At 46.2% G+C, this 16,001-nt stretch overlaps 1 protein-coding gene across 1 annotated transcript in view; it reads right to left on the bottom strand.

Moving 5' to 3' along the window:
• Positions 1 to 16,001, bottom strand: part of NTSR1 (neurotensin receptor 1) — a 100,649-nt gene that overhangs the window by 79,600 nt on the left and 5,048 nt on the right. Inside the window, exon 3 of the mRNA XM_019548094.1 lies at positions 15,350 to 15,997. Coding sequence (XP_019403639.1) covers positions 15,350 to 15,997 — 648 coding nt within the window. The remainder of the gene's footprint in view (positions 1 to 15,349; positions 15,998 to 16,001) is intronic.

The following is a 16,001-nucleotide window of genomic DNA, read 5'->3' as shown; positions in this document are numbered from 1 at the left end:
CCAAACATTTCCAAAATGTTTCAGGTTCAATCTGACTTTTTTCCAACATTTCAAAATTGCCAGTGAACCAAAAAAAAAAAAAAAAGGTCTGTAACTGGGGCCCAAAGGATCTGGGTTTTCTGCCTCTCTTCCAGTCATTATGGGCAGATCTGTAGTGAGGCTGCAGCTGGAGTACTGCATCCAATTCTGGGCTCCACACCGTTTTAGACTGGACATAAGGATGAACTTCTTTACCATCTGAGCATGCAGAGTCTAGAATAGGTGCCCCCTCAGAAGTGGTGCAAGCACCTAGTCTGGACACATTCAAGATGCACTTGGATGCTCATCTTGCCGAGGTCCTCTGACCCCAGCTGACTTATTGCCCTTGGGCCAGGGGGCTGGACCCCATGATCTCACAAGGTCCCTTCCAGCCTTAATGTCTATGAAATCCAAGCTCTGAAATGTCGTCATTGATTAAAATTCTTTTTTGCAAGCTTTCGGGCATAAACACCCTTCGTCAGGCTGAGAAAGCTTCCTCAGCCTGCCGAAGGGTGTTTGTGCCTGAAAGCTTGCAAAGAAGAATTTTTTCCAACTATTTAAGTAGGTCTAATAAAAGATCTCAGATTTCCCCAAAAAACCATGTCTGTCTATGTCTTGAAAAACAACACTGTTACAACCTATACCCCTGAATTTCACTAATAAATCTTTAGTTGCCAAGAACTAATTGTTTCAAAGAATCCAAATAGACAAATACTTCAAAATGTCTTCCATGTCAAAACTTGTGTCAGCCTCTACAATGGAAAAAAAATCCCAACCAGCTCTGCTTACAGCATACAGTCTGCCACACTGAGATCAGTGAAATTATAGCAGTGTCAGGAAAAGGAAAAAGGGCTCATAATGCAACCTAATGAGGACTATTTTGGAGCAATTCAGCCTCCCTGGACCTTCCACCTCATTCCTAACCTCTCCACTTTAGATGGCTAGGAAATAGAGTAATAATCCCCACCATTTGCAGCTCCACAGCTCTCTCTCTAATGAAGCCATCTCTAATTTTCCAATTCCTTAGGATGGCCCTTGCACAGTGTGGACAGGAACTGGTTTAATACAGAGTACATAGAGGTCAGTGAATTTTTGTAGGAGAGAAGTAGGGGGATGTCTTCTGTATTGCCATGGAGACTATCTTCTTGGCAGCACTTCACTTTGAAAAATGTATATTTTTTATATATGGAGCTTTCAAACCCCTTTTGTACCCCTCCATGCACATGCAAAAATGGAAGGTGAGCTACTGTGGATTGCATTGGTCATGGGGACTGCCTGCCATTTCACGCTGTGTTGTGGTAGCTGGGATCCCAAGTGACTGAACACCAAGAAACTCTTTGAAAATGAGTTTTTTTGAAAACTTTTTTTTTGGCAGCACTTCACTTCAGAAACGTATATTTTATACATGGAGCCTACTGTTCTAATGATTGAATACGAGCGGCTGTCACCAGCATGATGACTTTCATGATACCCCGTTAAAGCTACACGAGTAAGCAGTTTGGATTACTGTTTAGTTTATTCAGCCGGAGACAGCTTTTGCCTTCCTGCTTGCTGAAGGGGTCTATCAGACAAAGAATAAAGAGTGCTGAAAAAACAGTTTTTGACAGTCTCAGATTTCAGTCGTAGTTTAGAAGAGCTCAAAATATGAACGGCACAGAGCCCAGCATATAGGAGCAATTAGTTTCATGAAGAAGGAAATGGAGTAGTCCAGGCGCAGTATAAAGAAACTGGTGCACACACTCAGTTTGCATCTCTAGGGCTCCATACACTGTAAACATGCATTTAAAATTGCATTTTATTCTTTTGAACAAATATCAGCAATTTGATTGGCAAGACCTGCATCACTAAAAGAGACACTTGTAAGTGTATAGCTGTGGAGGCATACTAGCCAGTTAACAATTTCCTCCCAAAAAGAGGTCTGAATGTAGCTTCCAACACGAATATAGCTTCTATCCTTTATGACAGGTGACAAACATACAGCCCATGGGCTGCATCTGACCCATGAACTACTTCATCTGGAGGTTGGGTGGTATAGCCTGCCTCAATTTGGAGTCCCTGAACCCTGATGGACATGGCCAGTGTCACCCCCACTGCTGCACTGCCACCACGTGCCTCCAGACCTGCACTGCCGTCCACACGTAGCCTCATGCCACCGCACGCCCTCTGCTCTGCACTGCCACCCAGCCCAAGCCCCACACTGCGAAACGCCTCCTACCCTGCACTGCACCATGCCCAGCCAGACCCCCAGTACACATCAAGGGTGAATTCTCCTCTGCATCACATCTTGTGTTGTCATTTAGGCTGTCACAAAGTAGACAAAAAAATACAGAGATCCAGATCAGTGCAAAAAGAGTTCTGCTCCCACTCGAGAGATGTGTAAATGGTGGAAGGTAAGACAGAGGGTGATGGACAGTCAGGCCTCCAGACATCCGCCCCTGCATGATTTTTGTATTAAGAAATTGCAGGCAGCCACCATGACCAATGCAATCCACAATAGCTCACCTTACTATTTGCACATGCAGAGGGGTACAGAAAGAGCGGTTCGCAAGCAAGCTAAACGTTACGCAGTCAATCCATGGGAGGAAAAAGTCAGGATACAGTACATTTGCAATGTGCACATAGGTTTATCACTCCCAGCAATAGCCATGTGTAATCAGATGCACGTGTGCCATTAAAGTACAGATTAGAAAAGGGGTTGCAAGTCACCTGATGTGTGGAAGATATGGGAGAAACTCATAGGCAATGAGTTGTGGTGCACTTCAAGAAGGAGAACACAATATGAACAGATTAATTCTTATCGCCTCTGTTATTCCTCTCCTGTTACTGGGAGTCTAAAGAACACGTGCTCAGAATAAATAAATAGTCCAGCGACTACTGCTATCCACAGATAAGTCACCAAATAACTCCTATGGTCAACTGATTTTCTTACCTACTTTTAAGTCTCACACCTCTGATGCTTTGAAACGGGCTGACGATCTGACAGCCACGGGAAGCAAAAGACAGAGGCTGGTATTACAGAACAGTTTGGCAGACAGAAACATGTTAGAAGCTGTATATTTGCCTCTGGTTCTCCTCCCCACGAAAGATCTCCATAAAATCAAACTGTCACACTTGATTATAAAAGGCAGGGTTTTTGCAAGAGCCTCTTTCCTCCCCTCAGCAAGAGAGAAAGCAGCACATGTGCCAAATGCCAGACATGCCATCGAGGGGCTATATCCACACTGTACTTAGCACAGATGATTGGCACCATGGTTAACTTGCCTCAAGTGTCAAGCAAAAGCTGTGTCTGATTTCATCATGGGTCCTCATGGTTTGTGCACTCACCCATGCATCTGAGACTTATCCCATAGCTCTTTCTACGGAGATGCTCCAAGATTCCTTCCCAGTCTTGTCTTTCTTCAATTGTGGGAAGGGCATTAGAAGACCAGCGCTCAACTCATTTTTGCCTTTACTGCAAAGTAGCTGGGAATCCAGCCTGACTGATGCTGAGTGTCCACTCCATCTTCTACACCCCTGCTGGGTTCACTGTCCTAGGCTTAAAGCATCTCCAAGGTCAGGTCAAAGATTTTGCTGTAGGGTTGTTAGGAGCATGAAACTGTGCAATGAAGACCCACCCTAAATGTCCATCTGGAAGGTGTTCAAAACCCAAAGAGAACAGAGCCCAACCCAGATGCATGAATAAGAGGGAGCATGAGGTTAAGCTGCACAGCAACTCATGCAGGTTTTTTCATATAGTCACGTAAAACCATGTGTAAAATTGCATCCACAAATGATAAGTGACGTGCTCTTGCTTGTGTAAATTATGCATGTGCAGCTGCATAATCAAGGGTGAATTCTCCTCTGCCTCACATCTTGTGTTGTCATTTAGTCTGTCACAAAGTAGACAAAAAAAGAGATGCAGATCAGTGCAAGAAGAGTTCTGCTCCCACTCGAGAGAAGTGTAAATGGTGGAAGGCGAGACAGAGGGTGATGGACTGTCAGGCCTCCAGACATCCTCCCCTGCATGATTTTCATATTAAAACACTGATTTTACCTTTCTAAAACATCCACTTTGGTTTGACATTGTGATGATCCAGCACCAAATCCACCTCCATCTGGCTTCTGAAAAGGCAACTGCAAACTATGCACTTCTCAGGCAAGAAATAGGCCCCAAGCTTGGAACAGGCCCAAAAGGAGGAGCTGCTCATTATTATGACATACATAGGCAGATAGCAGCACCACTTACCAGGGGTTTAAGCACAACTTTTGGCCACATAATATCAGGCATACGAGTCTCTCATTAAGGAAGTGGAAAAAACCCCAAAAACCCTCAGAGATGCAGGGATTTATCCCTTGCTACCCATCTCTAAATAAGGCATATAGACAGAATTAGTTACCTCCCTATATTTCTGCTGCTTGACAAACTCCATATCTATGGGTACTGGGAGTGAATTGTATGGAAACTTCTGCAACAACTTTAAATGAAAGCATTGCCCTTCTCTACCACTGCTTACCCCAGCCTGTCCATGGCCTTTGACAGGACAGAATCTAAGATGCAAAGAAGCCCAAACAAGGACGGAGACTAGAGGTGCACCAATATATCGGTGCCATATCAGACTGGCACCAATAAAAGGAAAATTAACATCAATGGCTATCAACCTTTTTTGGCCAGTGTAGCTAAATGTACCAATAAATATGCCTTCTGACTGGAGCCCCTGGACTCTGTGTGCAGGAGAACAGCTGGGCAGCATAGAGAGCACCGCCTTGCAGGTAAGTTTGTGGAGGTGAAGGAGCCTGGGGGAGGGAGGGGGCAGATCAAGGCCCCCCACGGTGAGGGAGGGAGTGGGGCAGAGGCTGGAGTTGGGGGTGTTGCCCAACCAGGGTAGTGAATGGGACCCCAGGGCTGGGGCAGGGAGCAGGATGGAGTCACAGGTGGGTCATCCAGGGAGCACAGGCTGGGGGTAGGGATGGTTCCCACTGCTGCATGTCCCCCCTGGGGAAGGCATGGGGAGCATATGCCCCACCAGATTTGTGTGCGGGGAGGAGGTGGGCTGCTCACTGTGGGCTTGGGGCTCTCTGCCCTGCTGCCTTTGCCTTGGGAGCCTGCGCCAGCTGTACACCCCCTGCCCACCCACCAGCGGTGGGGGTGGTTTCATAGTAGCTAGGGTCAGGAGGGATGTGAACAGATCATTTAGCCTGACCCCCTGCCACAGGCAGGAATGAACACTGGGTTCACAAGACCCCAGAGAGGTGATCATCCAACCTCATTTTGAATTTGCCCAAGGTAGGGGCAAGGACCACTTCCCTGGGAAGTTGGTTCCAGATTCTGGCCACCCTAACTGTAAAATACAGGCATACCTCGGAGATATTGAGGGTTCGGTTCCAGACCACCGCAATAAAGCGAATATCACAATAAATCGAGCCACACGAATGTTTTGGTTTCCCAGTGCATATAAAAGTTATGTTTACACGACACTGTAGTCTATTAAGTGTGCAATAGCATTATGTCTAAAAAAAACAATGTACATACCTTAATTGTGAAGTGAGCAAATGCTGTTGGAAAAATGGCGCCGATGGACTTGCTTGATGCAGGGTTGCCAGAAACCTTCAATTTGTAAAAAACGCAATATCTGCGAAGCGCAATAAAGCGAAGCGCAATAAAACGAGGTATGCCTGTATTGCCTTCTGATCTCTAACTAAACCATTCTCCATCAACTTATTACCATTGTTCCTCATCACCCCAGGTGGTGCTGGGGAGAAAAGGCCACTTCCTATTTGCTGATGATCTCCCCTGATGAGTTTGTAGGCAGCCACCAGGACCCCCCTCAGCCTCCTCTTGCCGAGGCTGAACAGGTTCAGGTCCCTCAGTCTCTCCTCACAGGGCCTGTCCTACTGCCCTCTCACTAAATGAGTGGCCCTCCTCTGAACTCTCTCCAAGCTGGCCACATCCTTTTTAAAGTGCGGTGAATTGTGCCTCCCACCACCAGACAAGCAGGGGACACATGGCTCCCAGGGCAAAAGGCAGCAGGGCAGAGACCCCCAAGCCTGCAGCGGACAGCCTGCCTCCACCCTTGTTGGGCGACTCTGTTCCTAAAAGCATCCCCATGCTTAAAAATGGTGGCGGCAGCACTTGAACTAAAGCTCACTATAGTTCAAGCTCACTTGAACTAAAGTGCCCCGTGGCCATTTTTAAGCACTGGGACACCGATCCCCTGGATGAGCTGCCTGCAGCTCTGTCCCACTCCCCACCCTGGCCCTGGGTCCCATTTACCACCCTGCCTAGGTAGCTCCCCCCTCCCAGCCCCCCTCACTGTGGGGACATGGATCTGTCCCCTGCCCCTTCCCCTCCAGACTTACCTGCAAGGTGCTGCTCTCCATACTGCCTGGCTGTGCTCCTGTAAATCGGTTATTAGATCAGTGTCAGCTGATATACCTGGTGAATAACTGGCTATTAGTATCAGCCAAGAAAATCTCTATCGGTGCACCCCTAATGGAGACCAGGGACACCCCAGCCAAGTGTGGAGAGCCAGCTCCTTGGAGAGAAAAAGAACATGAAAGATTTTGAATGTGCTATCCACACGAATGGTAGAAGTGAGATCTGATCCGGTTAGGATGAAGCAGGGCAAAGGACATCATTGCTGGGGCAGAAATGTGAATATTGCATTCTGCACAATTAAACAGAAACGAAACCCAAAGCTTCTTCCTCCCAGCCATGATACCAAGATCTGCAATCACCACAGCTTGAGGAAACATCCCCAGCACTGCATCGTATCTGCCCAACTTCATCTCAGTGTGCTGGGCATCATTAACCCCTTAGAAACACAGCAGATCATGCCAAGGGCAGAGAAAATAGAAGCAATTTGAAATGTCAGGAAGCGAGAGTGCCATCTGTTTGACTCAAGCAGATGTTATACAGAGACTAGTAAAACCCTTTAAGTAGGGGGAGGGGAGACAATTAAATAGCCATTTTAAATTATCTGGAAGAAGATTATAGCCCACTGTGCAGGGGAACCACTATATTACCTTCATCCTTTCCACTTCCTACAAACTGCCATGAGGAGGAGAACCTAAGAACTAAACTCATCTGTCACAACATCTCCTTTCATTCCCTAAAGCTGACATCTCAGGGAAAAAGAGGGGAAGAAACCAAGTTAATTAAAAATCGATACCCCCAAAATTATGTAAGAACTGTCACAATGCAGCCAGCCAAGTGGTTACATAAAGCAATGAAAGCAAAAGCTTAATTAATTTAGATCCAGCTAGAAGACTGACTGCCGCACAAATGGGCTCGGATTAGTCATTCTTGGCTAACACGGCATGGGGCCACGAGGCTCAGCTGCTTTTGCAGATGTGGCAGCACTGAGAACCTGGCCTCTTGCTACTTAACAAAATGCTTTATTTATTGAACTGGGCCTCAGTCTTCCATGCCCCCATCTCTTGGGAAACTGCCAATGTCAGGTGCCAACCAATCACAATGCTTAATTTGTTTGCATTGATGGGAGCAATTTGCCTCATCAGTGCTCTACACAGGTGCAAGGCTCCCATTCATAGAGTCTTAGAAAATGAGGGTTGGGAGGGAGCTCAGGAGGTCATGTCTAGTCCAATCCCCTGCTCCAAGCAGGAGCAGCCCCAACTACATCATCCCAGACAAGGCTTTGTCTAGCCAGGTCTTCAAAGCCTCCAAGGATGGAGATCCCACCACCCCTCTGGGTAAACTGTTCCAGTGCTTTACTATCCTCCTAGTGAGAAAGTCTTCCCTCATATCTAACCTAAACTTCCCTTGCATCAGCTTGAACCCATTGCTCCTTGTTGTCATTTGCCCCCACTGAGAACAGTCCAGCTCCATCCTCTGTGCAACCCCCTGCAGGTAGGTGAGGGCTGCTATCAAATCCGCCCTCAGTCTTCTCTTCTGTAGACTGAAATCAGCCCAGTTCCCTAATCCTCTCCTCAAGTCATATGCCCCAGCCCCCAAACCATTTTCATTGCCCTCCACTGGACTCTCTCCAATGTGTCCATATCCTTTCTGTAGTGGGGGACCCAAAACTGAACACAGGACTCCAGCTTGGTATTATCTGCAAACATCTCATCTTTCAGGCCATTGATTTAGTAGCCCATCCTGTTAAGCAAAGCAATTAAGCATTCATATGTGACTAAGTTAAGTGCATGCTTAAGTACTACTGACACTGGCTCTGTGCTGCACTGAACTGGAGACTAAATGCCCACCCAGGAAGGCAGATAGTTTGAATACAGGTTTTGTGTTTTCTACATGCACAAGTCAGACAGCTCTCACCATGTACTGGGTATGATTCATCTCCTGGACACTAGTGACAATTTGGTTTGTAACTACTGAGTTACACTAGATCAGCCAGGGGAGGGAGGGGCAATCTTTTCTGGCATGCATGCCAAATTCCCCAATTAGCATGGGATTTCCCAAATTAGCATACATGCCAATACCCCAAATTAGTCCAATACCCTCCCTGAGAGCCACTCCAATTGCCTTCCCCTGCCTGATCTGCTGCTCTGTTTTCTGCTTCCTTCCCCATACTTCTAGTCTGATCTGCGGCTGTGTTGCTTGTCCTGTCCTGTCCATACTACTTGTGGCATGCATGCCACGGGCTGGCCACCCCCGCACTTAGATTAAGACAGAAAATGAATAGTGCTTTTTCTACCTATTATGGACAGCTTCCACCAGCTGTTACTTGTTTTTATTTCCATCGTGTCATAAATATGCATGGGGTTTTCCAGACAAATAGGTAAGAATAGCCAGGATCCTGAGCTCTATAAGGACAGCTTTGTGCTGCTCCACTATACACAGCCTCACATAGTATACAGTCACCATACTTGGTCTTAAAAGACCAACTTCTGGCTGTCAGCCTTGTCAAGGAAAGAAAGGGGATACTGGGAATTGCCTCCAGTCATGCCTGGCTGCTGAAATGCACCCTCTAGACTGAAAGCAGTGGGCATAAGTTGGTGATGTGCCAAAATCCAAACTTTGAATGCACACACTCCTGCACGAGCCCATGACCACAGACAAAAAGTACAATGATTCACAACCTGTTTAAGACTCCAAAACACCCCTTTAGACCTAACGCACCCCTCAAAAAAATGTCAGCTCTCAGCTTTCACTGGAAAGCTTTACCTGAAAGCTTGCAAAGAAAGATTTTTTGTTGCTACTATTTAGTTGGTCTAATAAAAAATATCGTTTCTAGCACAATGGTTTTGTCTGCCTCAGCTTTCACTGGCTTTTTAATGATGGAAAAAAGAACAGAGCATGTTTTTCTCTTCAGAAAGGCCACAACAGGCCAGAATGGTTTTAACACCGTGGATTCCTGTTTGAAATTTCTGGGTATATTTTATGAATCATGTTTGTGCACCAAACAGTGCCATAGCACCCTGGCTGAGAATTGCTGATATAAAGGTCTGTCCTGCTCCCACTGACAGCAGAAGGATCTGGATTTCCTCTACCACTCCCAGAAGAGAGGCATTTTTAAATCTTGAATATACTTGAGAAAGAGGAGGATGGAGGCAGGTGGCACTTGGGCTGGGCAGCAGGCGACAGGAGGTGTATACTCTTTTAGCAATAAAGGACATAACTGGAAAGCATGGTTGCAGACTACTGCATTATAATGAGCACACTAAGAAGCTGAGGTTACAGACAGAGGCTCTGTGATATATCTCTAGCAGCCACCTGTTTTCAGCTTATATTCTTTATATCCTGGTCCTTCTTCAACCTAGCTTCCCTCCTTCAACCTGCTCCTCCTTCTCTAGCTCCATGGAGGGCTTCTCGAGAAAGAGTCAGAAGAGGAATAGGAAGAAATAAAACAGAGGGCTTGGATGTGCAAGCAGTGGTCTCATACAAGGAGTTGTTTAGTGCACCAGGCACCTGAACAAGCAGCAGATGTTGTAAAGTATCATAAACAAAGGAGCTAGATAGATAATTAAACAGCTTTCAGACAAGGATCGTCCAAGAGCAGAACTTATGTTAATGTAGCTGTTCACCCAAACCTTCAGGAATCCCAAAACAGCTGCAGGTAGAAACAAAAAGGTACAACTAGTAAGCACACAGGCTTTCCAAGGAGTAGAGTCTCATCACTTACGCTACATCTCAGAGCAAAGGAGTGTTTAGAGCCTCAGCTTCTTCCTTGCCCATTGCACCAGGCTGTACACAGGTATACGACCACCTGGCCTGTTATGCTTTCCCTTCCTATACGACCAAGCCAGGCCAGACCTTTGAAGTCAATGGAAAAAGGCCATATTTCAACAGCCTAGGGGCCTGTTGCTGTGTGTTTTAACACATAGACTTGTGCAAACTGTCTGTGCCAATAAATAAAACATTGGGATGTGTCAGATACTATTTATCTGGTCAAAATAAATCATAGTCCTCCCTAAAGGAATAAAAGCCAACTGAAGTCAATACTGAGGCTGAGAAGAGGTTCACATCATTCAAACCTCTTAATACTGCATTTGCCCTTTACACCCTACTAATTCTTTCAGACTGCACCAGAAATATCATGCTGGCAACAGGAGGATTTAAGGAATGTTCTATAAAAAAAGAAACTGAAATTAGGATTCGACCATTAAAGCAGCTTGGCATGCTGCTCTCTCGATTACTTTTCATTGGTTTGTCAAAATATAATAGTAGTAGAGAGTTATCTGTGCTCCCAGTCCTCACTGTTGAACATGCACAAAATGCCGTTACTGATGCCATGATCATGGGACCTTTGTATGTCTTTGTTCAAAGAGTAAACCCATTCCAAAATACTAGGACTCAGGAGTTCCAATTTATAAGCCTCTTGTTCAGAAACCTGGGGTGTACTCCCTCCCTTCCTTTCTGGATAACTTATCACTTAGGTTGGCCACATACGGTTTACATTTTTGCCAGTCAACTTGATCAGTGCCCTGCCGACCTTCTGTTTTTTCAGGGTGTTTTTACTCCCTAGGTTTTAGGAGTGGGGTCAAATTCCTCTAACTCCTGTGAGCAGCATGGGGAGATTCTCCTGGTCCCATGTTTGTGAGATAGCTACAGCAGCAGGTTACATCTTTTATAAGCGTCTTGCAAATTTATGCCTGGTTGGTAAACACAAGTATCTGGAAGCCATCCGGATCTTCCTGTTGCTGGAAAACACAGAGAGAGTTTGAAGTGGAGGTGTTCCTTTTGCAACAGCAGGGGAGATGGATTGGAGCTATCCCCTCTCTTCTGAGACACTCATACGTGTAAAGATGGGCTAAGAGATGCTGGGCTACTGGGCTGTGTGTGTGTAGCTCTTAGCCAGCTCGCTTGGTACATGCAGAGCACTGAGAGGCAGCTTCCCTTTCATAACAAACCTTCTTGTATAAAATCTGAAAGCCAAGTGGCTTTGAAACTTTTACAGTACAGTTTAACACAGGGCCCAATTTTTCCCTGAATTAGATTCACCATTCTATGTCCAAATATGTTTGTGCAATTGTACGTCTAATTTTTTCATGCTGTGGTTGCAGCTCCTTACACCTGGACACACATATCACAGGCTCCCTGAAGGCATTTGGCACGTATGTGCATCTTTGGTTTATGCTTATGCCTAAATTGTTTGAGAGTCAGACAACAATATTGCCACTGTCGTAACATCCTGGGTACTGACTTGGAAAGGGGCAGAGCAAACACCCCGTTTTGCCCTACAATTCTTATCTATCACCGCCACAATGAGTAGCTTTTAAAACTTGCTCCAACTCAAGTGGCATCAAAACATTAATTGACTCATGTGGAAACAGCTCAGAGAGACGCCTTAGTTTGTGTGTAAGATTGGCTCCCGTTTCACTTAATGGATGCCTGCCAATTAAAGTATTAAATAGATCTAAATAATGTAGCTCTAATGGACTTAATGTCTGCAACCAAATTCCAGGTCAAGGCCAAAATTCAAAATAGACATGCTGGACTGTCAGAAAAATACTTAAAAGTGTGATGGTCTGGTTAATGAAGATACATGATGGTTTGCTAGCAGCCACACAGATGGTGACAGACAACACTGGGAACCATCACTGCTCTGTTAAGATTAAACATCAAAGATGCCATACAACTTATTCCTTCAAGGCACTAGGCTTCAAAATCCTGCCTGACTGCTAATTAAAAAAACATCACTCTCTTGCTGCATTGATCATTATTACTTACTGCTTAAAGTAAAAATACTAACCGGACAAACTTCAGCACAACTTTCTAAATTCTTGTTAATTAAGAACTGTTAATACAAAAGTAGCTACATCTAGGACTTTCTGTCTATGCTGAGGTTCAGTTTCTATTAGGAGCTGTGTCTGCTTCAGCGCACAGAGAATTTAGTTTACTTGCAGAAATGTTTCCCATAATCTTCAAGCTTCATATGGTTGTAAGGGACCTGAAGGGTTATGTAGTCCCACTCCCTTTACAGAAGAGAGATTTTAAACAAGTCAAGCCAGGCATTTACCTTGGGAAACAGATTTGAAAAGGCATGCTTTTTCAGTCGAGGAACAGAAGCGTTACCCTGCGACTCTGCCCAATCAAAGCTATTCAGCGGAGAACCGGCTCGGTTCGGAGTATGAAATATTTACAATCCCTGCCTGAAAGCAAGTTGCAAAACAAGAACTATTTACAAGAGACATCTGACTGAACAAATTCAAGGCACTCAGGGCCTGCTTGCAAATGGTTTGCAAACAGGAAAAAGGAAGTAAATAGGTTGAATCAACAATTCATTAGAAATGATTTACCAGCTTCATCAAGTGCATCATCATTTATCCCCAATTACAGCGAGAAACACGGAGGTGAAGTGTTCAAAATCCAAATTCCAAAATCTGAGGACTCACAAATTTCAATTTGCAAGCCTCTTGCTTTGAAGACTGGTGTGTGCTCCCTCCCTTCATTCTGGATAACGTATGGCTTATGATGGGAGGATGCAGAGCCACCTGTTCACATTTTTGCCAGTCAACTTGATCTATGCCCTTCCAACTCAACTCTCAATATTTCTTCTTATTCAGTCCTTGGCTTTTCCTGTGGAGAAATTAGCTTCATGTTGTGAAGAACTGGGTGCATCACACTAAATCCTTACGTGGGCAAATCAACATTGAAGCAGAAGTCTCCATAAATGAGTCAACAAATCCCAAACCCCCTGCAGGTTTCCATCCTGATGGATTAAGCCCTTTTACTTTTTCAAGCAGTGCAGGAAGGAATTACAAAGACATGAGAAAATACAGGTTTCTCTACACTGAGACAGTTCGAGCACCCACGATGATATATCACCCGTTCTGCAATAAATTAACCTCCCTGCACTCCAGATTGGGAACCATACAATACTAATATTACATAAGAAATACACTGAGCAATGATAACCAAGGTTGCTCAGAATTGTGTTTAATCTGTAATCTCAGGGGCTGTGTATGAAGAACTATATCCATCTCCTCAGCCCCACATTTTTACTATCAAATGGCATTTTAATCCTAAATGGAAGAAGACTGGCAATAAATAGTAATTAAAAAAAAAAAAAAAAGGTTTACCTATACTTCACCCCTTTAGTCTCATATAAGAAAAGCTTGCCTCTCAAACATGAGAGACTTTGGGTAAGTATGCCAGGCTGAACTGGACACCAGATGTTCACAAACTAACCAAAAAATGGACTATTAATTGGAAGGAGTTGTGATATTAAAGCCCACCTTGATGCTATTTAGGTACCCATTTAGACACTCATGGAGCATTAGGTGCCTACATTGCAATGATTTCTTATTCCCCACAGTTATTCATTCATGTCTTGATTTGAGCAGTATTTTTGAAACTGGGAAAGAAGTGCCTAAAAATGCTTCAGGATTTGGGTCCAAGTTGTCTTTGGAGGAAACCATTCCAATTTCCTTCCATTCAGCAGAGCACAATTCCCTGTGAACAGTCGAGCCCAGGAAGCACGTCAAAAGCTTTCGGTACACACACAGTTTTAAACTTTTACAGTCTAACTGGGTAGAGAGTAATCCATCTGAAAATCACATCTGAAAGCAAAGACCTTGAAATGCTGTCACATCTAAGCCTAGCAATAAAAGGGCTAAAGTAGGTTGATTTTTCACTCTCTCTCCCTCTCTTCCAGTTCACTTCATCGTATTTATTTTGAAGCATGATGTGCCAATAAATAAAATATCCTGAAACAGAGTCAGAAAACTGCCTAAAAGTAAACTCACAGGGAAAGGTGCATAAAGGAAACAGGGCACTTACTGAGCTGTGTTATCCTCCATCCACTCTGCACTCTGCATAGTAGATCAGATCAGCAGCATGTGTGTAAATCAGCACAGCTGTTCTGAAGTTAAAGAGGTTAAGCTATTTATGCCAACCCTGGATGTAGCCCAATCCATAGGCATTTGTGCCAAAATAGCAGCTCTTTGCCTCAAAGGTGGAGTTTGCTCTTAATACTTCTACTGTTGCAGGAGCCACAGCACTTAGTGAAATTATGGGTCTGGCTGCTCCACAGAGAGCAAATCTGATGACAGGGACACACAAGTGCAGTTTGAAGACGGGGAGGAGGGAAATCGATTTGCTTTCCTTGATACCCCAACATTTTCCAGACAAGACTATGCAGACCTTGGTCAAGTCACAGGGAAAGGGCAGCAGGGAATTGATGCCAGCAACTTGCTGTGAATCATAGAAAATGAGGGGTGGAAGGGACCTCCAGTGGTCATCTAGTCCAGCATTTCTCAACCCATGGGTCGTAACCCAAGAATACACAAAAGGGTCACAAACAAACTTTAAAAAACTGATCAACAAACTTTAGAAGGGATTCTTCCTGGAAGGAGAAAAGTGTGGGAAATGGTGGCTTTTCCCTGGCAGGCTGGCAGAGCTCCAGGTTGCAAGGGGTGGCTTGGCGCCCCCTCATCCCCCACGTACTGGGAAGCTGGGGTCTAGGGGCAGGTCGAAAGTGAGGGACACTGGGTTGGACCTTGCCATCGCTGTTTACAAATGGGGAAAAAAGGCTGGAAACCACTGACTCAAAGCAGGACCGTCCGCAGCTACAGGATCCCAGCTGAGCCTCTCTGCAGTACCGCTCACAGCATCTGATGCCAACTAAGCACCTGGCTGCAGCTAGACAGTGCCCAGCACAGGGCAGGACCTGCCCTGCGGGCTCCCCCAGGTTGCACGGCGCCTCGGGGGCTGCGGGATCCCTGGCTTGGTCATATCCCAGGGATATGTCCCGAGCCGGACAGAGGGGAGAGGTCCTGCAGTGCAGGACCTGCATCTGTGCACAGATGCGGGTCTCAATCAGCAAAGGGAGCAGCCAAGCGAGCGATGCTCTGCCCGCCCCGCATTGCACCCTGCCTCCCCCCGGGGAAAGTCTCAGCCAAGTTGTGCCGGGGGTTCAGCCCTGCCTGTCCTCACCTGGATGACGGTCTTGAGCGTGGAGGCGGCCACGATGGTGGTGCAGATGAGCGTGTCCGGCTCCTGGCCGCGGCCGTAGATCTCGCCCATGGTGAAGATCATGGGGATGGCCAGGAGGAAGGAGGCCAGCCAGATGCAGCTGATGAACTTCTTGGTGCGGCTGCGGGACATGATGCTCTTGGCTTTGAAGGGGTGGCAGATGGCCATGTAGCGCTCCACGCTGAGGCTGGCGATGTTGAGGGCCGTGGCGTAGGTGCAGGCGTCCCTCAAGAAGTAGTAGCCCTTGCAGACGGCGGGGCCGAAGGCCCAGGGGTGGTGCACCCAGATGAAGTTGTACAGCTCGATGGGCAGGCAGAGCAGGAAGATGAGCAGGTCGGACAGGGCCAGGCTGGCCAGGTGGTAGTGCACCGTGCTCTGCAGGTTCTGCAGCGACTTCTTGCGCGCCAGCGTGTAGGCGGTGATGGAGTTGCCCACGGTGCCCACGAGGAAGAGCAGCAGGTAGATGACGGTCACCATCACCTTGGAGTACATGTCGGTGTTCACGTCCAGGTCCTCCTCGTCTGGGCCCTGCGCCAAGGGCGCCGAGGCGTTGGACGCGTTGCCCGCTGGCTCCGGGGGATGCCGCTGCCCCGCCGCGCTGCCGTTCAGCTGC

This window comes from Crocodylus porosus, unplaced genomic scaffold (assembly GCF_001723895.1).
Source record: "Crocodylus porosus isolate Cpor-Errol unplaced genomic scaffold, CroPor_comp1, whole genome shotgun sequence".
Classification (NCBI taxonomy): domain Eukaryota; kingdom Metazoa; phylum Chordata; order Crocodylia; family Crocodylidae; genus Crocodylus; species Crocodylus porosus.
The sequence above is the reverse complement of the archived record's forward strand: the minus strand, read 5'-3'. Positions and strand labels throughout refer to the sequence as shown.